The sequence below is a fragment of the Ursus americanus genome, chromosome 25, assembly GCF_024610735.1.
Source record: "Ursus americanus isolate L20-20 chromosome 25, mUrsAme1.1.p, whole genome shotgun sequence".
Lineage (NCBI taxonomy): Eukaryota > Metazoa > Chordata > Mammalia > Carnivora > Ursidae > Ursus > Ursus americanus.
In genome coordinates, this window is record NC_142151.1 from 43,871,355 (window position 1) to 43,899,128 (window position 27,774).

The 27,774-nt window shown below is 42.7% G+C and overlaps 1 protein-coding gene across 4 annotated transcripts in view; it reads left to right on the top strand.

Moving 5' to 3' along the window:
* Window positions 1-1,884: 1,884 nt before the first annotated feature.
* EIF4B (eukaryotic translation initiation factor 4B) overlaps window positions 1,885-27,774 on the top strand; it is a 31,743-nt gene continuing 5,853 nt past the window's right edge. For 2 of the 4 annotated variants that reach the window (XM_045800973.2, XM_045800974.2), the window contains exons 1-9: window positions 1,885-2,041; window positions 10,836-10,973; window positions 12,002-12,210; window positions 16,329-16,445; window positions 18,302-18,356; window positions 18,860-18,994; window positions 23,226-23,363; window positions 23,445-23,618; window positions 26,773-27,001. In XM_045800973.2, coding sequence (XP_045656929.2) covers window positions 2,029-2,041; window positions 10,836-10,973; window positions 12,002-12,210; window positions 16,329-16,445; window positions 18,302-18,356; window positions 18,860-18,994; window positions 23,226-23,363; window positions 23,445-23,618; window positions 26,773-27,001 — 1,208 coding nt within the window. In that variant the 5' untranslated portion in view covers window positions 1,885-2,028. The remainder of the gene's footprint in view (window positions 2,042-10,835; window positions 10,974-12,001; window positions 12,211-16,328; window positions 16,446-18,301; window positions 18,357-18,859; window positions 18,995-23,225; window positions 23,364-23,444; window positions 23,619-26,772; window positions 27,002-27,774) is intronic. The other 2 variants (XM_045800976.2, XM_045800977.2) reach the window with 1 other exon arrangement.

Below are 27,774 nucleotides of genomic sequence, written 5' to 3' on the forward strand. Positions count from 1 at the left end.
CCACCATAATTGGAGGGTCCTCAAAATCATTTTAGTTTAAAATTATAATAAAAAACAAATGTTAAGGTCAAAAAACGTTTTAATGTATAATATTAACATGTTGGCCAGCAGCCATAAAGTACAATTTTATAATTAATTCTGATGAATATTTACATAAATACACATGATGTAACCACCACCTCCATCAAGACACCAAGTAATCCTTTTCAAAATTTTACTTCAAGTTTTGACCTAAAATTGTATAATTTAATTGCATAAAATCCTTCCATGCTTTCCCAACCCACTTGGAATAAAATCCAAACTCCTAAACCCGGTTTACAAAGCCTTACGTGATCTAACTCCTAACTATCTCTCAAACTTCATCATGTACCACTCTTCCTCCTCCCTCACCATACCCCAGTTACCAGCCTTTAAATTCCTCAACTTGTCAAGGCGGTCCTGGTCCTGTCCTGGAGCTTATGACCCAGCTGGGCATCCTCTGCCTTCTCCTAAAGCTCTTCCTACAGATGTTCACAGGACTGGCTATTTGTAATCCAGATCTGTTGTTCTTTCTTTAAAGACTGTATTTATTTATTTATTTATTTATTTATTTATTTATTTATTTATTTATTTATTAATTTGACAGAGAAAGGGGGGAGGGGGGGCAGCTCGGACAAGTAGGGGGAGTTGCAGGCAGAGGGAGAGGGAGAAGCAGACTCCCTGCTGAGAAGGGAGTCTGATGCCAGGCTCCATCCCAGGACCCTGAAATCATGACCTGAGCCAAAGGCAGATGCTTAACAGACTGAGCCACCCAGGTGCCCCTCCAGACGTGTTTAAATGTCGCTTCCTCAGAGGCCTTCCCTGACCAGGCAGTCTAAAGTTGCACCCAATCATCTTTTTTTTTTTTTTAAGATCTTATTTATTTACTTGAAAGAGACAGTGAGTGAGAAAGAACACGAACCAGGGGTTGGAGAGGGAGAAGCAGACTCCCTGCTGAGCAGGAAGCCCGCTATGGGGCTCATCCCAGGACCCTGGGATCATGACCCAAGCTGAAGGCAGATGCTTAACCAACTGAGCCATCCAGGCGCCCCACACCCAATCATCTTTTAATCAAAGCACCTTAATTATCTTCAGAGTGCATATCACTTCCAATATTCATTCACAGGGTATTGCCTGTCTTTCCCTCACTAGACTATAACCTCCTTTGGAGTTTTGTTTCCTCTGTATCAAAAAATGCCAATAACAATGCCTGACACATGGTAGGCACTCAATGAAAATTTTCGTTAAATAACATACTAATACAGTATGTGATAAATAATACATAATAAAATGTAGCATCAGGTAGTGGAAGCATGAATAACACTTGGCTGTGAAATCATAAGGGCCTGGATTTGACTGAAGGGAGTCGATAAAATGAAGGACTAATTGAGGTAAAAGTCCCCGGCAATTAAGTGTTCGGGATTTGTTACTTTCTTATTCCCTCTAAACACGCCTAATTAAAACCATCCCTAGGCAAGATACTGGGCTTGTTTTGCTTCAACAAAATGCGACTTAAAAAAAAAAAAAAGCTCAGTAAATTAGCCACATATGTTTTCACACGTGGAAAACCAAAAGAAAAAAACTTAGAATCTTCCCTTTCATAAAGTCAATTGTGGCACTCCTACTCCGGGTTCCAGCCCACCTCCATTCCGTCCCAGACAACTAGAACCAACATGCCTGGCCCCGCCCCTTCCGCTTGCCCCACTGGCAGGAAGTCGGCCGATCGTGAAACCCGCCCCCTCGTCCGCGCGTCGCCCTTCGTAAAGCGTGAGGGATTTCGCGACAGCCCAGGCCCCACCCCTTTGGCCACATGTCGCGCAGGTCTTCCCGTCGGACGCCGCGCCACCGCCTCGCGCTGCTTTACGAACCTAGAGCAGCGCCGCCCCGCCTCCTGTCTCCCTCCTCACCTCCCCGCCCCCTCCCAGTTTCGCATCTCCTAGCCCGACGCTCCCGCTATAATCACGTGATTGCCTCATCCGGGTCCTTTGCGTTCTCTCTCCCTCTCCCAACATGGCGGCCTCAGGTGAGTGAGCGGCCGAGCGCGGCCAAGGACCAGGCTCATTGGCCACTCTCCGAGCCTGATCCACTGATTCCCTGGAGTCGGGGAGCGGGCGGCACCGCTTTCCTTCGGACTTTGGGGCTGCGGCAGGCTGGCGGCTTGGCCATGTTAGGTTATCGCCTCGGGATGTTTGGGGGGAGGGGAAGGTGTCCTTCCCCTCCCCCTCACACCCTTTTCACCCCGTCAGCGCGAGGTTGGAGCGGGGAGTAATGATGGACTCTGGCTTGAGTTGGAGTGATGAGGCGCAGAAAGATCTGTGGGAGGCGTGAGGCCTTCTTACAGACGTGAAGCACTGTGCCCGCGTGGAGGAAGGAAGGAGGCGGTTGGCGCGCGGACGGGTGCACAGTAGACTACGTCTCCGAGGCGCGAGGCCGTTGCGGACGGGAGTGGGGGCTGGGGAATAAAGAGGGGGGGCAGTTAGAACACGAGCGCGAGTCGGTGGAGGGGCGGGGGAAGGCGACGACGCGCCTGCGCGGTAGGAGAGACGAGGGTAGCGGAGACCGGCGCGCCTTGAAAGCACGCGCGAGGGCCCAGATGGGAAGGTTTTACGCGCATGTGTTGCTTTCCCTTATGTCCTTCCACTTTCTGCTCTTCCCGTTTTAAGAGTGTGGCCCGGCCCCTATATTCTTGCAAGGCTAGATGTCTTAGGTTTGGAGGTTGAAGCTACTGGAGTTAGGTGGGGGTGGGGAACCCAGTGTGGTGCGCCCACGTGTTAGAGGAGAGAAAGCAAGGATGGAGACCTAGATTTCTTCTAGGCTTTTTTTTCTTAATCAATCAGTACTTCTTTACTGACCGCAAACTAAGCTAGGCATGGTTCTAGGTGTCGGGGATGGATAAAATGGTGAACAAGATCAGAGCCCTTGACAGCTTCCATTTTGGTTTATTTTGATAGCTCTGATAGTAGAGTTAGCTCTTTTTCCTTTTTTTTTTTTTTTAAGATAACTACACAACTATTGGGGAATGCTTTTAAAATAATACTAGTGAATAGAGTTGGGGTTTTTTTAGACGGCTTTGGCGTAGGAAATATCAGTGTCCTACAAGTCAGCTTGCATTTCTCAAGGACTTGGTGGCGGGCTTTGGAACACTTTCAGCATTCATTTATTTTAGTTTGGGGAATGATAGTTTCTCTACAAAACAGTGCTTGAACCCTTGCTATCTCTGGACACTCATTTCTCACCAAGAATTTATTTCTTCTGTTACATAGGAGACTAAGAATAATGTATGTTTTTGGAAAACGTTGAAGGAATTGAGGTGCATTTGAACATAGTACGTTTCATTGATGTAACACTTGACAGTTGACCGGGCTCTTGTGTGTATGTTGTCTCATTTGACCCTCCGTGAGATAATGTAGGCAGATGGTGGTATCTCGCAGATGAGAAAGATGAAATAATTTGTTCAAGGTCACATAGCTGCAGGTAGCAGAGCAAGGTCGAAATCTTTGAGACTCCTGACTGCTCTCCTTTATCAACTTAGAAATAACAAGGTTGGCTTCCATGTTATCATATGTTGGGGATCTACCCAGAAACTTATCTGAATTAGAGTACTTATTTGGCCTGGATTTACCATCTTGACGGCTTAGTGCCATAATTTAGTGAAAAGCCTGTGTTCCCTTTTCACTATAACTTATGTCATTTTTAAGGATGGAAGACACTTTGGCAGTCTGTGCCCTTCATTTTAAAGAATTGAGTGAAATCTGAACTGGTTAAAGGGATTTGCTTGATGTCCCCTTCTCCTCCTTCCACTTTTACTGTACCCCCTTTGATCCCCTCATCTCTTTTCTTTAATTTAGTTCCATAAATCTTTTCAGCTTTGTAGTATATGTAAGGGACACTGATAGTACTGGAGTACAAGGTTACGTCTGACAGTCTGCCCTTGAGGAATTTGGGATTTATCAAACTTCTTTTCCCATTTTAAATCTTTTCCAATCTCATTGATTTTGTTGAGTGGCCAATATTCCCAGATATAGCTGTGTTAATGAGACTCTAAAATTCTTGGTATATTTTCAGTATACTTCTTGATGAAAGTAGATGTTATATTTTCTCAGTGAAAATGCATGATAGAACATAACAGGCCTCTTGTAAATGAGACCGAAAAATTCTTTGCAGCAGTACCAGTATCCAGTAGACCCATTATCGATTTTCAAGAACTGAAAGTGTCCCAGAGCAGACTATTGTACTGTTTTCCTTACTTATAGGGAATCAAATATGTTTTATGTAGGTTAACATTTTTTTTTTTGAGACAAATGCTTTCAAATTGGAAATAGTGCTTGTATGCACAGAAGGCCTTTCATTTGCATAGCACTTCAGAATGTCATGTGGCATCTTGTTTGATTATTTTCGTGGGGAGAGGACGGTATCCAATAGTTGTTTTCATACAGTGCTGGTTCTTCAATAGTTTCATGCTGTTCACATACAGGTTTCCCCTGCTATCCAGAAGTAGAATATTTTGTAAGCTGAAATGGCATAAAGCAAAGAAGCAATGACCATTAGCTTATAGGGAAATTTTTTGGAGCATTCCCAGACCCAAAAAAATAACCTTTTGGGCTTTTATGATACCTTAGGGCATATGTTGCTAACAAATCAAGATAAAGTACAGATGCCTAGAGACATGGTTCAAAGCTATGGTGGCTGATGCTGAGTATAGTTCTGGGGGAACGAGCTTGGATGTGCTACTCGGCTGGAAGTGTGTCTGCCTCTGTAATGGCTCACTGCAAAACACGCCTAACACAGCTATCACTTCTTCTTTCCTTTTCTTTTCTTTCTTTCTTTTTTTTTTTTGGTAAGAGCAAAGATTCTGGATTTCTTTTGGTTAGGGAAAACAAGTAATAATGTAAGTCTTTCATAAATTCCATACTCTAGCATATGTTTGTTATTCTGGGAGTAGGGTACCCCAATTCAGAAGGCCAGGACTAAAACTCTGCATGGAAATTTAAATACAGATACAAGGAGAGTGTCAAAGTAAAACATAGTGTTTCTAAGTAATGTGATTGTTAAAATATATATACTTTTAGGGGCACCTGGGTGGCTCAGTTAAGCACCTGACTCTTGGTTTCGGCTCAGGTCTTGATCTCAGGGTCATGAGAGCACGGAGTCTGCTTGAGATTCCCCGATCCCTCCCCCTGCTCGCTCACATGGGCACACACACTCTCTAAAATAAAAATAAAATCTTCGTGTATATATACTTTTAAACAGCTTTAAGGTCTAGTTCACATACCATTTGTGTATTGCTTGACAATATACCCTACCACTTTGTATTAGTGTGAAAACATCCTAGAATGGATTCACTTTGTGAGGGTGGGGGAAAGAATTAATCTCAAGAGTATTGTTTTTAAAAACCAAGTGCATATTTCTTTCTTTCTTAATTTTTTTAAAGATTTTATTCATTTATTTGACAGAGCCCAAACAGGGGAAGCAGGAGGGAGAGGGAGAAGCAGGCTCCCCACTGAGCAGGGAGCCCACCATGGGGCCTGGGATCGTCACCCGAGCGTGGAAGACAGACATTTAACCGACTGAGCCACCCAGGGACCCCCCCCCAAGTGCATATTTCTAATTATGTGTATGTACACTTACAAGTACACACACCAGAGTCGGTTTGAATTTTTATAGCTCTTTTAGAAAGAAGCTCCAAGTACTTTGTGTAGTGGTTAGCCTGGTGTATATTGGGCGCTTGCTTTATATTTTTTATGTAAATGACCAAATTGAGTGTGGAAAGGTAAGGGGAAGGCAGTATGGCCTTTTCCTCCCGTTGTGTGAGTTTGAAGAAGTTGGGTCATGGAACTGAACTGATGGGTCGAAGTGGTGGAGCATATTCTGACTTGGTTTTTATTCTCTACTGTGCTTAGCTGTAGTACAGTAAAGGTGGGCCCGTCGATGCCATGATATTGCATCGTATGAAACTTCACGGCTTGGCTCTAAAGAGCAGTGTAATTAGTCTAGTTCTAAGCACTGTGGTGTAGGTGGACTCATTGCATTTGTCCAGTATTGTTTATCTAAGGAAACAGTTGTTGATCATTAATTCATTTTTAATTCTGGAGGATTTGGCAGGATTCACTTCCCAGAAAGAAATGCCTTGCCCCATTAGAAGTTATTTCTTCTGGGGGCCCCTGGGTGGCTCAGTCGTTAAGCGTCTGCCTTCAGCTCGGGGATCAAGCCCCTCATCAGGCTCCCTGCTCAGCAGGAGGCCTGCTTCTTCCTCTCCCACTCCCCCTGCTTGTGTTCCCTCTCTCGCTGTCTCTATCAAATAATAAAATCTTTTTTTAAAAAAGTCATTTCTTCTGCCACCCTTCCCATCAGTTTCTTTGTATTTACCTATTCTGAACATTTCATATAAATGAAACCATACAATATGTGGATTTTTGTTACTAGCTTCTTTCATTTAGCATTTTTTTAGGGTTCATCCATATTGTGGGATGTATGGGTACTCAGTTCATTTTTATTGCAGAATCTGTTGTATGGACATCTACATTTTATTTTCCATTCATTGTTTGATGGAAATTTGGGTTGTGTCCAGTTTTTGCCTATTACGAATAATGCTGCTGCCATCTTGTACAGGTTTTTATGATACTTTCTGAGTTCTTAGCATGTAGGTACTAACGTTCAGAAGAATTGATAACCCTATAAAATAAGTAGGACTTAGTTTGGCAAGATCCAAAATTAAGAAACTTAAGTTTTGACAGAGCCTTATCTAATGTTAAGAACTTTGTGAATTCTCCTTCCTAAGTAAATAATAAAGATGCAGAAGTAGGACTGCATTGTACAAATAAGATTTATTGCTTATAGTGCTTTAAGGTGTCCTTTTGAGGGGCACCTGGGTTGCTCAGTCGATTAAGGGTCTGCCTTGGGCTCAGGTCACAATCCGGGAGTCCCAGGATTGAGCCCCACGTGGGATTGAGCCCATCGCGTTCACCGCTCAGCAGGGACTCTGCTTCTCCCTCTGACCTTCCCACCTCTTGTGCGCTCGCTCTCTCGCTCTCTCAAATAAATAAATAAAATCTTTTTTTTTTAAAGTGTCCTTTTGAAATTATGATCTAGTAGTCAGTCTATAGATTTTTGTCACTTCAGTATCTGATAGTTGGTGCTTTTATTGCTAATACAATGCAGTGATAACAGGAAAACGTTCTGAGAAAACTAAAGGAATCCTGTTTTTTATATACTGCAGCCTGGTAATCCTGAGGACTCGGTTTATTACAGCCACTTCCAATAGTGTGCTTTATACGGGGCTAACATCCCCTTTTGTTTGTCCTTTTATTGATTGATGTGAAACCGGCACTTAAACCATTGGTTCTCAACCAGGAGACAATTTTGTCTCATGCACGGAGGAGTCCTTTATAGTGTCCGAAGGCATTTTTGGTTGTCACAGCAGCGTGAGGGTTTTGGTACTGGCTGGAGATGCTGTTGAACATCCTACAGTGCACAGGACAGCCCCCCCCCCCCAAGAAAGAATGGCCCAGGCTAAAATGTCAGTGGTGCTGCAGTTGAGAAACTCTAAATAGTCAAGCTGGTATTGGTTGGAAGTAACCCTGCTTATTGAGGACACAGGTGTTTTGTCTCATTTAAGGACTTGCAGCTTAAAAGTTCTTGAAAATGCTATCTTTTAAGCTCTTTTATTTAACCTATACAAGTATATAAAGAACTTCACACCTGGTACTTGTTCAGTAAATTGCAGTAGTAATTAAGTCAGACAGAGGATTTAAAATTTCTGGGATGAGGGGGGTGCCTGGGTGGCTCAGTTGGTTAAGTGTCTGCCTTTGGCTCAGGTCATGATCCTGGAGTCTTGGGATCGAGCCCCACATTGGGCTCCCTGCTTGGTGGGGAGTCTGCTTCTCTCCGCCCCTCACCCCACTTGTGCTTGATCTCTGTTCTTTTTCAAATAAATGAGTAAAATCTTTTAAAAATAAAATATATATTAAATATATAAAATAAATAAAATATCTGGGATGTGTGTGTGTTTTCCCTTAGTCCATGTGGGTTTGGCCTTAAATAATTGAGACACTTACTGTTTGTTACATGAAGTGGTTGATTTAACTTTTTAACCAATTCACATCAGATTTAAAGAAAATTAAGAGTTGGACCAGTGATCATGTGCCAAGGGATTGATAAACCTTGAACATTAAACAGTGCTTTACTTAATCCAGAGAAGACTGTTGAAATCCTAAACATGTAATGAGCCTAGATACTAGAGTGGCAAAGGGCATGGAGGATTTCGATAACATCGTTTCTCAGTTGTTCGAGTAAAACAGAGTGGAACACTGGCACCCACTTTCGTGCTTTTACTTTCTAAGGGCTAGTTAGTTCCTCTAAATCTGTTTATATTTGTACTAAGTCGCTGATGCTGCCTGATTTAAAGAAACGTAAGTTACAGATCTTGTGAAAGAATTTTAGCCTGCCTTTAAATGAAGACCATCCATCTTCCAGTGTTTTCTCAGCCAGAAGTTTTTGGAGGGGACGGCAACAGAATCAGGAGAAGGGAAAATAGGTGATTCAAAGACATTCTGAACCAAACAGTGCTTTAGTTTTTTTGGTTTTTGTTTTGTTTTTTGTTTTGTTTTTTAGTTATCATGTTTCGTTTATTATTTTGAAATTTCCAGTAACATTAAAGGAGAGGAAGATTTGTTGGTCAAGAGTTGGGGGGTGGATAAAAAGGGGGGGTAAAAGTTGAGAAACCCTCATCTAGAAAGTTGGTGTAAGCCAAAATCAGACCAAAGACAGGTTAATTCCAGATTCTGCTCTTCCGGTATTAGATATGTATATAGGATGAAGGGGGCAGGAATGCTTTCATCAAATTATTATTTTTATGTTGAACTTGACCTCATTGTATGGACTGGCCATCAGTTCTATTTTTATTTCCCCGGTGACTAGGCAGACCAATATTGGGTATTAGCTGATGATACTAGGTTTAAGTCCCATGAGGGTAAGGATCTCCACCTAGCATCGTATTAGTCCCCAACACTTTGAATTAGAGGATGTGGAAAAGATGAAAATAAGCCTGTACACTGCGAGCATTCCACTTCAGAGGCTGGCTTTATGTCTTGTTCACATTTGCTTATTATGTTGCTCCAAGGCCTTTGCATATAAGCTAGGGGCAATACCAATGTTACAGAACCCAACCTCTGCATAACTGCTTTCTTTCAAAGCATAGCACAGATCCAAAATATAATCTGGTTAGTCAGAAGTGATGCTTTTAATAGCAGGACTGGTGATAAAGTCACTTGAAAGAATCATGGAAACCACAGTCAACACCATCTTTTCTCCGTATTTTTGCAGCCAGGTTCATCTGGTTGGCTCTTTGAGACCATAATGCTTCAGGTTCTTAGTGTATACAGAAGGCTGCATAACATTCATAGCAAGCAGGTCATCTTTATTTCCTGAAAGTTGCGTGTTTTGTTGTTCGTTTAAGGTGGCGGGGGAGGGGGAGTCAGAGGGAAAGAAAGAATACCTGCCGAGTGCGGATCCCAAAGATGGGGGGGCTCCGTCCCACCACCCTGAGATCATGACCTGAGCAGAAATAGGAGTCGGCCACTTACCGGACTGAGCCACCCAGGCTCCTCCTGAAAGTTGGATTTTCAAAGAAAGGGTCCCGGTGAGAGAGCAGCCTTCAGTTAAATAAATGGTTGCATCATGTTACAAATTCTTAGTCTTCCTGGGTTGAAAATTAGATGAGAATTGGAACATGGAGGAGGAATTCATGATTATAAAAGCCACAAAACTGGTCTTTGTTACAACAAAGCTGCTTGCTTTTGTCTTATCATCACGTAGGGGCTGCTCTCAGGAGCCAGTTTTAGAATTTCTAGTCCTTTCAGAAGCTCTCCTGCAGTAGCTGCTGACTGGTGCCGTCTCAGAAAAAGTCCTGAGAACTAGATAGTTCAAGAACCGAGGTCCGTCCACTAAACAGAGCCATTGGGAAATTCATGAAGATTTCATAACCATGGAAAACGTTTGAATGTTTTGGTTCTTGAGGGTTTCTTACGTTTTCCCTTCAGTACCCTATCTCGTCTTCATATGTAGTGTTAGGATAGGGAAGGAGAGAATTTTTTTTCCTAGAGGGCAGGGAGAGCCAGCTCCGTGTAGTCTTACTGTGTGAACACTTTCAAATGACAGTAACACAGTTTGCTGTGGTTATGATACCCCCCTTCTCCCATAGAACTAATAACAAGCTTCTTAGAGCCTGGGACTCCTGTGGGAAGAGCCCTAGATTTGGTATCCAAACCCTGGGTTTAATTCTAGCTCTGCTATCTAATATCTCTGTGACTGTAGGATAGTTATTTAACCTCTCTGAGACTTAGGTTTCTTTTCTGTAAATTGATAGTAATGATTCCTACCTCATGTGGTCATTTTACAAGTACCGAACAATCCTCATAAATGCCAAGAATATGTTATTATGGGTAGGAGTTTTGTTTTAGTTCTTTGTATACCAGGAGCAATGGATATAGTCAGGTGTCTTAAACACAAGTAGTTACTAAATTAAAAAAATCTCCAGTGATATATGAGCGAATATAGTAGAAAATAAAAGGAAGACCCCACCAGTCTTAGCGTTGAAACTCTTTCTAGGCCCTTTCCCATACATAAGCAATTTATTTTGTCAGTTTTCATTGGGTTTTCTTGCTGTGCCAGTATAGTGTGCTTTGTCCTTATTGTATCTGCGTAGTATACCATCGTATTCTTTGGTGGCCCTTTGTTGTTTCCTTTAACAGTAGTGCACTGTACAGCTCTTCAATACCGAAAGAATGGTAAATAATCTTTCTTTTGCCTTTTTAAAACAGCAAAAAAGAAGAATAAGAAGGGGAAAACTATCTCCCTAACAGACTTTCTGGCTGAGGATGGAGGGACTGGGGGAGGAAGCACCTATGTCCCCAAACCAGTCAGCTGGGCTGATGAAACAGATGACCTGGAAGGAGATGGTAATTTTTTTTTAATTTCCCATCATGCTTGGAGTTTTCCTTCTCTTCAAGACCAAACCCATTCCATAGTAATGGTTCACACTTGTAATCTGAAAGGAACTTACTCCTTTTATAGAACCCTAAGTCTTACATTTGTGTATTTCATAGAATTTTAGGTTTAGGCTAAGTTTATGATTCAGGAGAGCTTAGTACTAGTTCTGGGTCTTTTGTTAACAGACTTTTCTCGAGGTATTAATTTAACCCTCGTTTTCATTTCAAAAGTTGAGGACTGGATTACTGAAATTCTGTGACGTCCTGATATTACAGTGTAATTTATAAGCTGTTTATATTCAGAATCAAGGAATAATTTGTTAGGGAGCTATTTTTATGAAGTCATGGATAAACAAAAATGGTGTGAGGAATGGGACAGAATTGAGTTGTGTTTGTTTTGTTTCATTTTTAAGAGGAGGACAAACCAGGAAGAAAGCAGTTTGTCCTCCCAGAAAGTTAGGACTATGAGAGTTGTCAACAGTGTTTAACTACACTTGGACTGAGAGGGCTTGAGTCCTGCCTCTACTCGGGTTATCATCTACTGCTCTGCCGTCTTTGTGATCTTGGGCAAGTTATCAAATCCTGCTGAAATCTGAGTTTCCGTTTCTGTAGAATGGAAACAACCTCACGGGGTTATTAGAAAGAGAAGATGGGATATAATGAATATAAAATTCCTGGCTCATCCTAACATTCCATGAATAGTTGATACTTTCTTTTTCTTTGCTGCATAAGGACTAAGAGTTACAGTGATTCTGTTAACAAAAGCCTGGGCCTTTAAAGGCCTCAAAATACTTAGAAACCAAGAGGCAATGAGTACTGAGTCTTTTTGCATTGCTAACCTGATTCTGACATTTGGAAACACTTTCTCCTCGTAAAGTGCCTTTTTCTCTGTCTCCTGCTGTAGCTTATTTAATCCTTGGCACTTAGCATGGGTCGTCTTCTGCAACAGCAGTAAGGGAAGTTTGCTCTAATTTCTTCTGTTCACATTCCTATCCTAGTTTCAACCACTTGGCACAGTAATGATGACGACGTGTATAGGGCACCTCCAATTGACCGTTCCATCCTGCCCACTGCTCCACGGGCTGCTCGGGAACCCAATATCGACCGGAGCCGTCTTCCAAAATCGCCACCCTATACTGCTTTTCTAGGGAACCTGCCCTATGATGTGACAGAAGAATCCATTAAGGAATTCTTTAGAGGATTAAATGTAAGTGTAAAGGTTTAACTAGATATGGAGAGTAGCATATTGGTTGTGGCTATCCCTGAATTTCTGAGCTGGGGAGGATTCTGAGATTGTTTCTAGACTTGGAAGAAATGGGTATATAATTGATTAAGTGGTGTTTGAGGCCCTTTGACTGAGAATGTTCTTGTCCCACACCAATCAGTCTTTCTTTCTTTTTTTTTTTTTTAAAGATTTTATTTATTTGTCAGAGAGCACACAGGCAGGGGGAATGGCAGGCAGAGGGAGAAACAGGCTCCCCACTGAGCAGGGGGCCCAACTCGGAACTCAGTCCCCGGACCTTCTGATCACGACCTGAGCTGAAGTTGGACACTTAACCAATTGAGCCACCCAGGCATCCCACCAATCAGATAGTCTTAACACCTTACTGATGCAGAAAGAATCTCTCAAAAACCTATGCCTCTTCTCATTAAGAATCTTAAAAGAGGGGGCGCCTGGGTGGCACAGTCGTTAAGCATCTGCCTTCAGCCCAGGGCGTGATTCCGGTGTTCTGGAATCGAGTCCCACATCAGGCTCCTCCGCTAGGAGCCTGCTTCCTCTCCCACTCCCCCTGCTTGCATTCCCTCTCTTGCTGGCTGTCTCTGTCAAATAAATAAATAAAATCTAAAAAAAGAAAAAGAATCTTAAAAGAGATATACCCAGGAGCACCTGCCTGGCTCAGTCGGTGGAGCATGCGACTCTTGATCTCGGAGGTCATGAATTTGAGCCCTACATTGGGCATATAGATTACTCAAATAAAAATAAAAATAAATCCAGTTATGTTGTAATGTGGAAAGCTTCTCTGAACTCATTCTGTTAAGGACACTCAGGCTTATGTCAAAATCACTTTCTAGTTTTGTTTATGAATATCTTTAACTCGAACATGTGTAATTTATATTAACAAGAGTGTGCTAAAATTCATTAAAGATTCTGTAAGCTTGGTGCCACATATAGTGGAATTCACAGTGTTTATGTGCATGCTTGAAAAGCTTAAGGGAGGGTGTTTGGAATGCTGATCTAGAAGATTCCAGGAAGATGGAAAAGTGAGTATACAGGTGTTCGGGCAAGACCTTTTTCCAAACATTGATTTAAAAATACTTAGAACATGGGGCACCTGGGTGGCTGAGTCCGTTAAGCGTCTGCCTTTAGCTTGGGTCACAATCCCAGGGTCCTGGAATCAAGTCCCGCATAGGGCTCCCAGCTCAGCGAGGAGCCTGCTTCTCCCTCTCCTTCCGCCTGCTGCTCCCCCTACTTGTGCTTGCTCTCTGTCAAATAAATAAATAAAATCTTTTAAAATAAAAGAAGGATAAAAATACTCAGGACGCCTGGCTGGCTCGGTCAGTAGAGCATGCGACTCTTGATCTCAGAATTGTGAGTTTGAGCCCCGCATTGGGGGTAGAAATTATTTAAAAAACAAAATCTTGAAAGAAAGAAAGATACTTAGGACTTAAATCAGAGTGAGTCACAACTTCCAGTTCTATTGGTTTTTTCTCCAGAGTCTTTGCCAATGTGAACACATTAAAAAGTACATTCATTGGGGCGCCTGGCGCGCTCAGTCAGTAGAGCATGTGACTCTGGAACTCAGGGTGGTGAGTTTGAGCCCCATGTTGGGGGTAGAGTTTACTTTCTTTTTCCCCCAGCTCTCTTTTTTAAAAAGTGCGTTTCCTTTAAAGATCTGTCTCCTTCACTCTTACTTTGTTTTTGTTTTGTTTTGTTTTTTTCGTTTTTGTTTTTTAAAGATTTTATTTATTTATTTGACAGAGAGACAGCCAGCGAGAGAGGGAACACAAGCAGGGGGGGTGGGAGAGGAAGAAGCAGGCTCCCAGTGGAAGAGCCCAACGTGGGGCTTGATCCCAGAACTCCAGGATCACGCCCTGAGCGGAAGGCAGACGCCCAACAACTGAGCCACCCAGACGCCCCAACTCTTACTTTGTTTTTTGACTCCCTTCCTAGATCCTCGTCTCTGCACTGGCCACCAGCTTCTATGGGTGGTTTTTCTGGTGGTGGTGGTGGGGGGGGGGTGTTTTTTGTTCTTTTTTTTTTTTTTTTTTAAAGTATCTCTGCACCCATCGTGGGGCTCGAACTCACAACCCTGAGATCAAGAGTTACATGCCTGTGGCGCCTGGGTGGTTCAGTCAGTTAAGCATCTGACTCTTGGTTTGGGCTCAGGTCATGATTTCATGGGTTGAGGGGTTGAGCCTTGCATCGGGCTCCATGCTCAGCAGGAAGTCCGCTTGAAGATTCTCTGCCTCTGCGCTGGCTCAAGTGCTTGTTCTCTCTCAAATAAATAAAATCTTTAAAAAAAAAAAAAAAAGTCACATGCTCTACTGAGTGAGTGAGCCAGGCACCCCACGATGTGATTATTTTTTGACTGCCACCTAGAAATCTCTTCCCTGTACAAATACGTAGCACAACTAGAAGGCTGACCTGGTGTTTATTTCGCTTTCTCGGCTTCCTCTGTAGAGTGTTGAATAACCTTTGGCCCGTTCAGGCTTTTCACTGTCAGTGCTCTAGGGCTACTTCTCCCTTTCCTATTTCTTCCTTCTCCTGGTATATTCAAGAGGTGAGTTAAACTAGAATTTGAAAGAGGGTATAATACAATCTGTATCACGGAGCCAGAGTAAAGTATCAGATCAGTGCTGCAGAAGAATAGAACTTGAATACATGCAAAATACTGAAGAAATGAAGGTAAAAGGGTAGGAAAACACACGGAAGCCATCAAAAAGCTGCCCAGAAAATAGTTAAAAGTATTTGGAAATGGTTCTAAAATTGAAGAGTACAGGGGCGCCTGGGTGGCTCAGTCGTTAAGCGTCTGCCTTCGGCTCGGGTCATGATCCCAGGGTTCTGGGATCGAGTCCGGCGTCGGGCTCCCTGCTCAGCGGGAGGCCTGCTTCTCCCTCTCCCACTCCCCTGCTTGTGTTCCCTCTCTCGCTGTCTCTATGTGTCAAAGAAATAAATAAAACCTTTAAAAAGAGAGAAAAAAAAAGAAAATGAAGAGTACATACCTTGTTGTAAATAATAAATACAAATTAGTGCCAGGGCAAGTTTTTTATGAAACTTGAAAGGAAGCAATCTTGTAACCCTACAATTAGAAAACACAAGGTAACCTCAAAACCATGTTATGTACATTTTTTCTGTATTTTAAGAGTAAAAATCCAGCGGTTGCCATCTTAGAATTCAGTAGAGCAGGTAGGCTGGTAGGGTTTACAGTCCAGTGTTTGATTCAGCCAAGCTGCTGTTAATGTATGAAGACCAAAACATTTCTCAGGAAAGGTCTCCAAAAAGTACACTGCCTAGAAAACTGGCAAAAACTGAGTTGAATTTCTGAAATAGAATTGGAAATACATATTAAAACCGACTACAATATAGGCATAAAGAGATGACTAAAACTGTGGAATGGACAGTTGCTCTTTATTGAAAAACAACTAAAAACTAGACTTGTAGAATGAGGCAAAAGTCAGGGATGCAAGGACTACCCTGAACTCATGTTCATTTTTTCATTTGTATGTTTTTTGGGTCTTTTTAAGGGTTAAAGTCATATTGTTCACATTGGAAAGGTTTAATGGCATACAGTCAAGTCTCTCTTCTATCCCTTTGCATTAGTTTTCCTTCTGGAGATAACCAGGTTCTTCTGGTTTTGTTTTTTTGTGTTTTGGGTTTTTTTTAAGTAGGCTTTAGGCCCAGCGTGGAGCCCATTGCAGGGCTTAAACTCACGACCCTGAGGGGCGCTTGGGTGGCTCAGTCGTTAAGCGTCTGCCTTCGGCTCGGGTCCTGGGATCAAGTCCTCCATGAGGCTCCTTGCTCCGCTGGGAGCCTGCTCTTCCCTCTCCCGCTCCCCCTGCTTATGTTCCCTCTCTCGCTGGCTGTCTCTTCCTCTCTCTCTCTCTCTGTGTCAAATAAATAAATAAAGTCTTTTAAAAAATAAAAATAAATTCACGACCCTGAGATCAGGAGTCAGACACTTTACTAGCTGAGCCACCCAGACGCCCCCAGTTCCTGTGTATTCTTCAGAGAAATTCACTGCATGTGCAGTGTTTGGGGGGAAAAGAAAAAGGACAAATGAACAAGAACAGTCAATTGGGAAATACGTTTCTTTACTCCTTCAGATCAGTGCAGTGCGTTTACCACGTGAACCCAGCAATCCAGAGAGGTTGAAAGGCTTTGGTTACGCTGAGTTTGAGGACCTGGATTCTTTGCTCAGTGCCCTGAGCCTCAACGAAGAGGTAGGTAAAGAAAAGAAAAGAAGGTGGGGAGTTTGACGGGTGGGAGCTAACTGATCTTACGTTTATCAATATATTTTTGGTTGGGTCACTAGCTGTTTCAAAGATGGTCATAATATCTACAAAGAAAAGCACAGTGTAACATTTAACATTCAACATCTAGCAACGCAGCATTTTGCTTGAACAGATTCAGCAGGCTCCAGTAACCCAGGGAGGTACTTAGGTGGAAAATAATGGAAGAAACCCACCACACCAAGTCTTTAATAGAAGCGCTTGTTTATTCACAGCTTTGTCTCAGCTCTCGTGGCTTTGCTTTTTAAAATAATCTGACCAGGTCAAAGCAGATGGAAAAATGATGTTACTCAGTTTAGTGTTAAAGGCATTATCTGGTTTTCAGGGAAGTTAATGGTGTTTTTGATAATTTTAAGAGAGTTTGGAATGATAATTTTAAGAGAGTTTGGAAACATTTCTTAGTTGGATATCATTTGTAATACATGTTCCTAGGAATCTCTTACAGGAAAATGGCAATAAACATTCAGTGTTTCTGCTTTTTAACATTGCCCATGGATGTTTTTCTATCCAGACACACTAGAGATTTAGTAGGGAAAGGAGATTGAGCTGTTAATACATGAGGGGGGTATTGGGATTAAATCTAACTTTAATTAATTATTTGAGTGATTTGTGCCATGCAGTGATCCCTAAGCTAGCCCAAGCAGGATATTTGAAGCATTTAGTACCTGTTAGTGATGGAAGTTTCTAGTACAGGACCTGCTTTTGCTTCCCCCAAATGACTAAAAATCAAACTAATTATATCTGGGAAGAAAAGGGGCTCTTTTTTTCTCTCTTAATTCCAGAAAGCCCTTACTGTTTCTTGAGAAAGCAATTTCCAGTACCATTTGTGCCATAATTCTATGGTCCAAATCTGCCATTTGACATGATTGAAATCAGTATACCTCTTAAAATATTTCTTCTTTCCCATAATTGAGTACAGCTGTGATAATCTGAAGTAAATGTCAAAAATTAAATATATGAAAAGCTTAAAGTTGTTCCAGAGTTTTTCTCAGATCATTTTTAGGTTTTATTAACTTTACTAATTTTTAACTTCTCAGTCTGGATAAGGGAAAGAATACCATACAGTTTTATTATCTGAAGTTTGCCAAATTATTATGTAAACTGCTGTCATGGTCCAGACTTAGGAGTTACTTTGTTTCTAGAGATTTCATCAGAGTGGTATTTAATACAATTCTGGTGTTTTCAACTACAATTCACTGTTACCCTTCTTCAACTGTAGATTCTACTGTGAAATGAGGAAAAAGCAGCAGTAGAATTAATTGGGTTCAAAGTGTATAAGTAATGATGTGGGAAAGGGAAGTCAGAGGGTATCCTGGAGGAACTGATTTACCCAAAGGTAATATTGAGTGAAAGAACTTGAGATAGTAGAGACCATGCTTGCTGCACCTTTGCTGTGCATAGTAGGGGCTCTGCAAATGTCTGAATGGATAACTGCTCTGGACCCAAATATGCCTTTAGCTGGTTGCCTGGGAATTTATTACACTTGACAAATCGCCTTTGATAGTTAAAGGCTTATTTTGTGAAATAGTTTTATAAAAACAGTAAGATAATAGGTGTGATGTTGATATAAGCCCAACTTAAAATTGTTAATTCTAAGGGGTAATTTCAGTTTTCAAGTCTTTATAAAGGATTCTTTAGCCAACAGATCGGAGTGTTGGCTAGATTACAGTGTTTTTCCTTTATCTTCCTTCCCCCAGTGCTTCTGCTATGCCCAGACGTTCAAGGTCACTCATGGGATTTGTGCATAATGGGGCAAAAGGTTGGTTAATGTGGTCCTATGCTCTCAGTCTCTAGGTAACAGGAGAATTCGAGTGGACGTTGCTGATCAAGCACAGGATAAAGGTAAGAAAGCTGATAGAATTATTCCTGTTTTGTTTTGGTCCTCGGATGACAAAGCAGAGATGCCCTTTACCAAAAAATTTTAATAGAGGTGGAGAGCAGTAGGCCTGCCTGAACCTGGAGCACTAGTTCTCAACTAAGGATGATTTTGCCCCACAGGGGGTGTTTGTCCATGTGTGGAGACATCTCGAGTTGTCAGGAGTGGGGAGTGCTGCTGACCCCTACTGGGTGGAGTCTTGCGGTTGACCAGAGGACATACATAGGACAGCTCCCCACAGCAAAGAATTAAACCCACCCCAAGACATCAGTAGTATTGAATTGGAGAAACCCTGATTGATCTAGATAAACACTAAATACGTAATAAATGGAAGAGGTGTACCTAGCAGCACAAGAAGGGCCTGATTCGTTTATCCAGTATATCGGGGGAGGGGTATGGGTGTGTGAGAAATACCGGGCAGAAGTTTTTGTGTGCTAACTTGCGGTTTTTTTAATTTATATATCTATAGACAGGGATGATCGTTCTTTTGGCCGAGATAGAAATCGGGATTCTGACAAAACAGATACAGACTGGAGGGCACGTCCTGCCACAGACAGCTTTGATGACTACCCGCCGAGGAGAGGTGATGACAGCTTTGGAGACAGTAAGTTCATTTTTATCAAGCGAATTTCTGTGTTCGGGGACTGTTACGTAAGAGGACAGTGTGTGAATGTAGATGAGCAGACAGCAAGGGAGGGAGCAGTAGACACAGAAAACGTTTTATAAAATCTGAAAGAATTGATAGATGCAGAAGAATGTGATAAACTTATAATTTAAAAAAACAACATTTCCAGACAAAGAATAGACGGGAGATTTCTCTCTCTTTTGAGAAACAGTTGTCTGGGGGCACCTGGGCGGCTCAGTCGGTTAACCATCGACTCTTGGTTTCAGCTCAGGTCATGATCTCAGGGTCGTGAGATCCAGCCTCTTGCCAGGCTCCTGCCAGGCTCCATACTGGGCATGGAGACTGCTTAAGATTGTCTCCCTCTATCTCCCCCCCCCAAAAAAATAAAGAAAATAGAAACAGTTGTTTATAAAGAAACCCAATGGGTCTTATAAAGTAAGGAACTAACAAAAGTTCAGCAAGATTGCTGGGTTAAAAACGTTATACAAAAATTGGTTGCATTACTAGCGGCCAATAGTCAAAATGGAATTTTTTAAGTTTACTTTTTAAAATAGAAAATTCATTCACTTCAAGAATAGTAAATGTCTATCATGTGCTGACAGTGTTTTAAGCTCCGGATATAGCAGTGAACAAAACAGACAAACGTTGTATCCCCATTGCACGTTCTTGATGGGGGAGAGAAACAGTGCTCGAATAAATCAACTGTAATTTAGAGGAAGGAAGTAGAGAATGTCATGGAGTCAGAGTTGGGGTGAATCAGTAACTTCCACATGCACCACCTAAGTCCAGCAAAAGACAGGCAGAGCTTTGTGGGGAGAATCAGGCAGCTCTAGAGGTACGTGCAGAAGGAACGCTAATTCAGAAAGCAACGACAAAATAGTGCTTTTCCTGTGTAGTATAAAGTACACATGATGATCCGGATGAAATTCAAAACGTATAACGTTGAGGGAAAGGCAAAATGGTGTAAAACTTTGAAAACTATCGTACGGTATTAATACGTAAGTTACAGAAACGTATGCACGGTAATGTGGTAATGTCTCGGGGGAGGGTAGAGGGAGCCCTTTGCTACATTTGTAACCTATTACTTTTAAATTGCAAAACTGAAGTAAACATGGCAAACTGTTGGCATCCCGGAAACCTAAATACAAGTACAGAAGAATGTTAAAATTGCTTCTGTACTTTCCTGTGTGTTTGAAGTATTTTATAAGTAAAAAGAAATAGAACCACCTCGGTTGATAAGCGGTTGTTTGTGAGACACCTTGTGAGTTCTGTACCAAATAAAACTGAGGAAGCACGAGATACAGAATTCCTGTTTTTGAAAAGGGTCTTCCCTAACCTACCAAGATGTCAGAGAAGGAAGAAGGAATCAAGTTTATATCTGACTTTTCATTCAAGACTTTGTGACGGGGCAAAGCCTTGGGGAGAACTACCTTTCAAGTCAGCATTTATGCAAGAGGTTCTTTTGTTAACGGGAAGAAAATGTGTCTCGAAAGAAAAGCAGTCAGACCAAGGGTCCTGTTTTGAATCAAGGGACACATGACTATTTTCTCACTTGAAACCTTGAACTTAGGGGGGCGCCTGAGTGGCTCAGTCCGTTGGGAGTCTGCCTTCTTTTTTTTTTTTTTAAAGATTTTATTCATTTATTCGACAGAGATAGAGACAGCCAGCGAGAGAGGGAACACAAGCAGGGGGAGTGGGAGAGGAAGAAGCAGGCTCATAGCGGAGGAGCCTGATGTGGGGCCTGATCCCAGAACTCCGGGATCACGCCCTGAGCCGAAGGAAGACGCTTAACCACTGTGCCACCCAGGCGCCCCGGGAGTCTGCCTTCTGCTCAAGTCATGATCCCAGGGTTCTGGGATCAAGACCCATGTGGGGCTCCCTGCTCAGTGGGGAGCCTGCTTCTCCCTCTCTTCCCTCTGTCACTCCCCTGCTTGTGCTCTCTCGCTCTCTGTCAAATCAGTAAATAAAATCTTTTTAAAAAAGAAACCTTGAACTTTGAGCAAGCAGGATGGGTAACAAAAAAGAGTGAATGTGAATTACAAAGCTGCGGAGTTTGTAAGACAGGTGATGGCCTGATGTCAGCTCTGCCAAGTCAGTAGAAACTCCTGTCCAGGCACTGGGCCCATACAAGACTTGGGGGGTGGGGCAGTTATACTGAATGTTACTGTAAAATCTCAGCAAGCATTTGTATGTGTCCTGGCCAGCTGTTTTGGTGAGGGCAAGCTAACTAACATTTTATTATTTGAGTAAAATTAAGCATGTAGCTCGTCTGCCTCTCTAGAAATCAGATACGTATTTCGAAATAAACACAAAGCTGATTTTTGGTTTTTGAATTCTGTCTTAGCTTCTCTCCTGTGTATAATTGTTTTACCAGCGTTAGCATGTCCTTTAACTTACAGATGTAAGCTACCAGGGAGTGTAGATAAAAGTGGTATCATTTCCAAATTAAATTATTGTTTAAAAGGAAGTCGTTGTAAAAATACAGTCCTTGTTTGGTCTGCGTGCATGAATTATTAAACTCAAAATGTTAAGTTTGTTTTTTGTTTTAATTGCTTGATTCATGTTTGGAAATTGAGGTTTTTCATGTAAAAATTGGGATTCCCAGCTTTCTTGGAAAGTTAGAAGATCTAGCAAGTTAGCCAAAGCTACGTAGCCCCCACCTCCTTTTAAAAATGTCTTATTACATCATGTAGTTTGCCACCTGAGCTCTACAACATTCTTTTATACAAATTTCTGGCATTTGGTTGGGCACCTGTGATGCCAATATTCACGTATGTGTGTAAAATACAGTTTTCAAGTGTCAGGAACACATACAATCAGTACTTTTCTTGTTCCATTTTTAATGGTTGCTTTGTATGGATGCCCCCTGATCTATTTAACCCGTAGCTGGCTCACTCAACAGTTTTAATATTACAAAAACATTGCAGGGGCGCCTGGGGGGCTCAGTCAGTTAAGCATCTGCCTTCAGCTCAGGTAACGATCTTGGGGTCCTGGGATCAAGCCCCATGTTGGGCTCCCTGCTCATCAGGGAGTCTGCTGCTCCCTCTCCCTCTGCCCTCCACTGGTGCGCACTCTTTCTGTCTCTCTCAAATAAATAAATAAAATCTTTAAAAAAATAAACAACATTGCAGTGAGCGTCCTGGTACATGTGTCTTTATAACATGTCCGGTTATTTTCTCAGGATGAATTCCTAGAAAGTGAATTGTTGGCCCAGAGTATACGTGATTTTAAAGCTCTTAGTGTATAGTTTGAAACAAATTTCCGAGTGGTTGTGCTGTTTTAGACTCAGCAGCCACAAAGGGATTGATGTATTCCCCTAAACTTTGCCAAAACGAGAGGTATCTCTTATTTTAGTCTTTGCCATTTTGGTGGTGGGAAACATCCTGTTAATTATAGTTTCTGTTCCTTAAGTGATAGCCAATTAATTCACTGTCCTATGTCATATCTTTCTTATTTTGTTTGCCTCTCAGATTTGGGGTTTGTGTGGTTTCCCATGCTAAACTTCGTAAAGATTTTATTTATTTATTTGACAGAGCACGAGCACAAGCAGGGGAACAGGATAGGGAGAAGCCGATACAGGGCTTGATCCCAGGACCCCGGGATCATGACCCAAGCCAAAGGTAGAGGCTTAATCAACTGAGCCACCCAGGTGCCCCCCATGCTAAACTTTTTAAGTGGTCTTTGGTTCTTTAGAACCAAAAATATAGATTCCATTTATATTCTGGTATATTTAAGTCTTCAGTGCTGGAAATTCATTGAGATATATAGAGACTTTTCTCTTAAATTATTATCTTGGCAACATTTATTGAATCATTACAGAAAATTTTTTAAACAAATACAAGAAAACTTAATTCAGTTCACATTTTTCCATTTGGATTTAAAGTGATTTTTTTTAATTTTTATTTTTTTAGATTTTATTTGTTTTTGTGTCCAGAGAGAGCACAAGCAGGGGGAGTGGTAGGCAGAGGAAGAAGCAGGCAAGGAAGCCTGATTTGGGACTCGATCCCAGGACCCTGGGACCTGAGCCGAAAGCAGACACTTAATGGACTGGGTCACCCAGGCATCCCATAAAGTGATTTACTTTTATAAAAACAAACATAGCAGTGACTGTGAACTCATGAATTCAGATTGACTTCATGGGCTATTGAGCTTCTTTCTATCATTAATGGTGTCAAAGGGAATGACATTACCTTGTCTGTTTTCTCTCTAGAGTATCGAGATCGTTACGATTCAGACCGCTACCGTGATGGGTATCGGGACGGGTATCGTGATGGCCCACGCCGAGACATGGATCGATATGGGGGCCGGGATCGCTATGATGACCGAGGCAGCAGAGACTACGACAGAGGTCATTACAAAACACAGCTAAGTGAAATTGCTTTCTTTCCTTCCCTCCGTGCGATGACCGTAATTTGGGATATATTTACAGGCTACGATTCCAGGCTAGGCAGTGGCAGAAGAGCATTTGGTAGTGGGTACCGCAGGGATGACGACTACAGAGGAGGCGGGGACCGCTACGAAGACAGATACGACAGACGAGACGACCGGTCATGGAGCTCCAGGGATGATTACTCTCGGGATGACTATCGGCGTGATGATAGAGGTAATCATTTTCTTTTGCTTACTAATAGAGCAGACCGCTGGAGAAACCAGTTAGAAAATTATCAGTTATGTCTCAAACCCCTTAAGTGGGTTTTGAAACAGGATAGAATTTATACGTTGTAAAAAGTGCGGCAGAACACAGCAGAAAGAGCATGGGACGAGAGTGACATAATGGAAACAGAGCAAAGTCTAGTTCTTCTAAATTGCCTTAGCATAGAGATTTTTCAGTTAAAATTGATGGACTATACAAACGAGAAAAGGAAAACATTTGTCACAAAGTCTCCTAGCCAGTGATTGGCGCGGCAGGGTTAAAAAAACCAAGTGTTGGGGATTTCAGTGCCATTACACCACAGTCGTCGATACCTGTTAATTAATGGTGAGGTGTCAGCAGACCTCTTCTAAAATTAGACCCCTTGTTTCATAACATTTATATAAAACCAATTATGTTACAAGTCTGGCCTCTCAAAAAGTATCAATAAGTGGCCAACATTTGTGTTCTGACTTGATTAATATCATCCAAAAAGTAAGATGTCTGACCCAGAGTTTTTCTTTTCAATTATTTTTAGCAGCTTGCCTCGCCTTTTAACATCCTGATGTTAGCCCTGTGTGCCAAGTGCTTTTTTTCTTTAAACAAAACTTTGAATTCATTCTTAAAGCATTGCTGTCAGTGCCATAGCGGTTTCCTCTCCCGTACACGCAGCCTAGAAACACTAACACTTACTGAGCGTTTGCTCTGCACCAGCAGTGAGCTGAGTGCTCTCACAGCTATTAGACAGTCTTTTTTTTTTTTTTTAAGATTTTATTTATTTATTTGACAGAGGGAGAAAGCACAAGCAGGGGGAGGGACAAAGGAAGAGGGAGAAGCAGGCTCCCCACTGAGCAGAGAGCCCAATTTGGGGCTTGATCCCAGGACCCTGGGATCATGACTTAAGCTGAAGGCAGATGCTTAACCGACTGAGCCACCCAGGCGCCCTATAGGTATTATGCAGTCTTAAGAATTGTGTCTGGTATAGATGATGTTTCTCATTTCCGCTTTACTAGAGAGAAGATTGGAGGCTTGGGTGTGGGCTTGGGGTCTTCTTGACTCATGGCCTTTTCGTCTCTCTCACCATTCTTCCCTCCCTCAGTAACTGCACACCTCATCTTTTTTTTTTCCGGAGATCTTGCCCTGCGCTCCCTCTAAGATCTGCCCCCTTATCTCCAGAATCGCTGCCACTGGTTTTGTTCAGACTTTGCTATACCCACATTACTAACAGATTTCCCTGCCTCGTTCTGTCTTCACACTAGCCCAGATTGTCTTTCTGGAACAAGAGCTGACTAGGTTATTCTGCTCCGAGTCTCTCCATGGCCTGAAAGATAGCCCTTTGTCTGTACCCCCGACACACACGAGTCTTCACTGTTCGGCCTGTAGTTTACCTCCTCAGTGCTGGGTGCCATTAGGTGCTTGCCCAGTGTCGTGGACTTTCGGGAGTTCCCACTTTGAAGGCTTCACAGGCTTCCCCAAACACAGTCCCAGTCCACGAACTCCCATGTACGTTTGCAGTTTGTAGAGCTTAGCGTACTGTGTCCTTTTTTCATTCCTGATCCTCCCATTGGATTGGGCTCCTCACGGGCGGGAACTAAAAACTACCCAACTGTCGTATTCCTGGCCTGAGCACGGTATTTGAGATACAGGTGTTCGTCATTTGTTGAGTAGCTAAAATTAATGGAAATTCTCAGAGGAGGAAGAAAAGGACGTATGTACTATGGTGGGGGGGAACATAGAGTTGGTTCGATAATACAGAATTGTATCCTTTGGTCCTCCCGAGTATTAGGTGTATGGCTTAAATGAGTTACTCTTTCTGACGCCCAGTTTTACCCTATAAAAGGGAAGTTAATGGGCCCTTCGCAAAGTTACACATATTGGGGGGAGTCCTGGCGGGCTCAGTGGATGGAGCATGCGACTCTTGATCGCAGGGTTGTGGTTCGAGCCCCTCGTTGGATATAGAGATCACTTAAGTAGAAAATCTTTTTTTAAAAAAACTGTATTTCAGAAGTTTATATAAATTGCCAGTTTAAAACCCTTACAGAAAATTTAAATCTTGGGGCTCCTGGGTGGTTCAGTTGGTTAAGCGTCTGCCTTCGGCTCAGGTCATGATCTTGGGATCCTGGGATCAAGCCCCGTGTCGGGCTCCCTGCTCAGTAGGGAGTCTGCTTCTCCCTCACCCTCTGTTACTCCCCCTGTGCTCTTGAGCTCTCTCTCTCTGTCAAGTCAATAAAACCTTTAAAAAATATATGTTTAGAAAAAAAGAAAATTCAAATCTTGCTAAACTATCCCCTCTTTGCAGGTACATTACGTAAGTATAAGTTCTGTAGTAAAGGTAGAAAGACCTACATGGGAATGGTAAGCCCCCAGTTTGAGTGTCGTGGTTATGAAAGGACGGAACACAGCCATCATGTCATCGGGGGAAAAATAGGAGCCTTCCGTGTGGATTTGAGAGTGTTTTCTCACTTAAGCCAGGTGGGTGGTTGGGACACATAGGTTTTATCTTATCTTTTGTATGTCTGAAATATTTAGGATAAACACTAATTTTGAGAACTATAATTCCTTTGAAACATTAAGCTTTATCTTGAAATATTCTGACAGCTTGGATCCAAGAAGAAATTAAATTCCTTTAGAGTTAACGTCAGCTGTTCAGTGCTGTATGCTTTGCTCCGCGTGCTGTCACGTTTACATTCTACACAGAGGCAGGAGTGTAGGAACTAGAGTCTCTCCCATCATATTGTCACAAGCTCTTCTTAGCCTCCTGAAGTAGTCCATCTTCCAGACCACATTTTTGACCAAGATGCTTTCGTCCAGTAGTTTATCATAATTGGACGTTTCTTGCAGGTAATAGTGGTTGTGATGATTCGTCATGTAAGTGTTTACCTTTCTCGGTCTTCCCTTCAGTGTGGCACTGCCTCGTGGATGTGGTAGTGGGAAGATGGATTGTCCTAGGTTGTTGAAGCCCCCATCTTCCAATGCCCTCCCCTCTCTCCTGGACGGGCTCAGCCACCACCGCGCGTCCCGGGTGGCGTTTTCTCAGAGCCGTGTCTGGCCGTCTGGCTGTCTGGCTTTCAGCCATCAGCTTCTGGTGATTGTGGAAAACTGTTACTTAGAGTTTTATTTAACTTAGGTCCCCCCCAAAGACCCAAACTGAATCTAAAGCCTCGGAGTACTCCTAAGGAAGATGATTCCTCTGCCAGCACCTCCCAGTCCAGTCGAGCGGCCTCCATCTTTGGAGGGGCAAAGCCTGTCGACACGGCGGCTAGAGAGCGAGAAGTAGAAGAGCGGCTGCAGAAGGAGCAGGAGAAGCTGCAGCGCCAGCTGGACGAGCCGAAACTAGAACGACGGCCCCGGGAGAGGTGAGGCTGTCTTCGATTATAGGGTTCCCGTCTGGGAGTGTAGTGGCTCCTGGGGGGTGGGGGCGGGACATCCCTAGGGCGCCCTTGGGACCTCCGTGTCGCCGTTCCTGGTGGCCACTTACTAGCGTTTAGTGTGCATGGGCGAGGGCGGCTGGGGTGCCGCAGTATGTGGGACAGTCGCAGCGGATGGAGACAGAGGCGCCTGCCCTCATGATCTTTAAAAGGGCTTAACCTCTGACAAATATAAATTGGTGGTGATTTAATACAGGAGTGGGCAAATTATAGCCTGTTCCTTACATATGTGTGTGTGTGTGTGTGCGTGTGTGTGTGTGCGTGTGTGTGCGTGTGTGTGCGTGTGTGTGTGTGTGTGTGTATATATATGAAGTTTATCTGACCCATTAAGGAAAAATGGGTCGAACCCGGCTTTCGTACGTGCAGTAAAACGCCACCGTGGTGAGGTGAGTGGATGTACCTCTTTCCCAGGTACTGGGGATGTTTTCACTGACATCAAACATCGCCTGTAAATTACTCTCACCTGTGTGTGTGAAAGGCGTCGTTACTGAAGTGTTTATTATTAGAAGGTGGAATCGGATCTAAGAGGGCAGTAACCTTCTGAAAAATGCCCGAGGCCTGAGTGGCTTGTAGAGTTGCGTTACCAGTAAGGGGGGCGGTAGGTTATGTAGGAGAATATTCTTAACCCTAGTTGGTGCTTGAAGTGTCTATAGCCGAAGTGTCTTATTGTCCGCAGCTTTCACATGGTTTGAAAAAGAGAC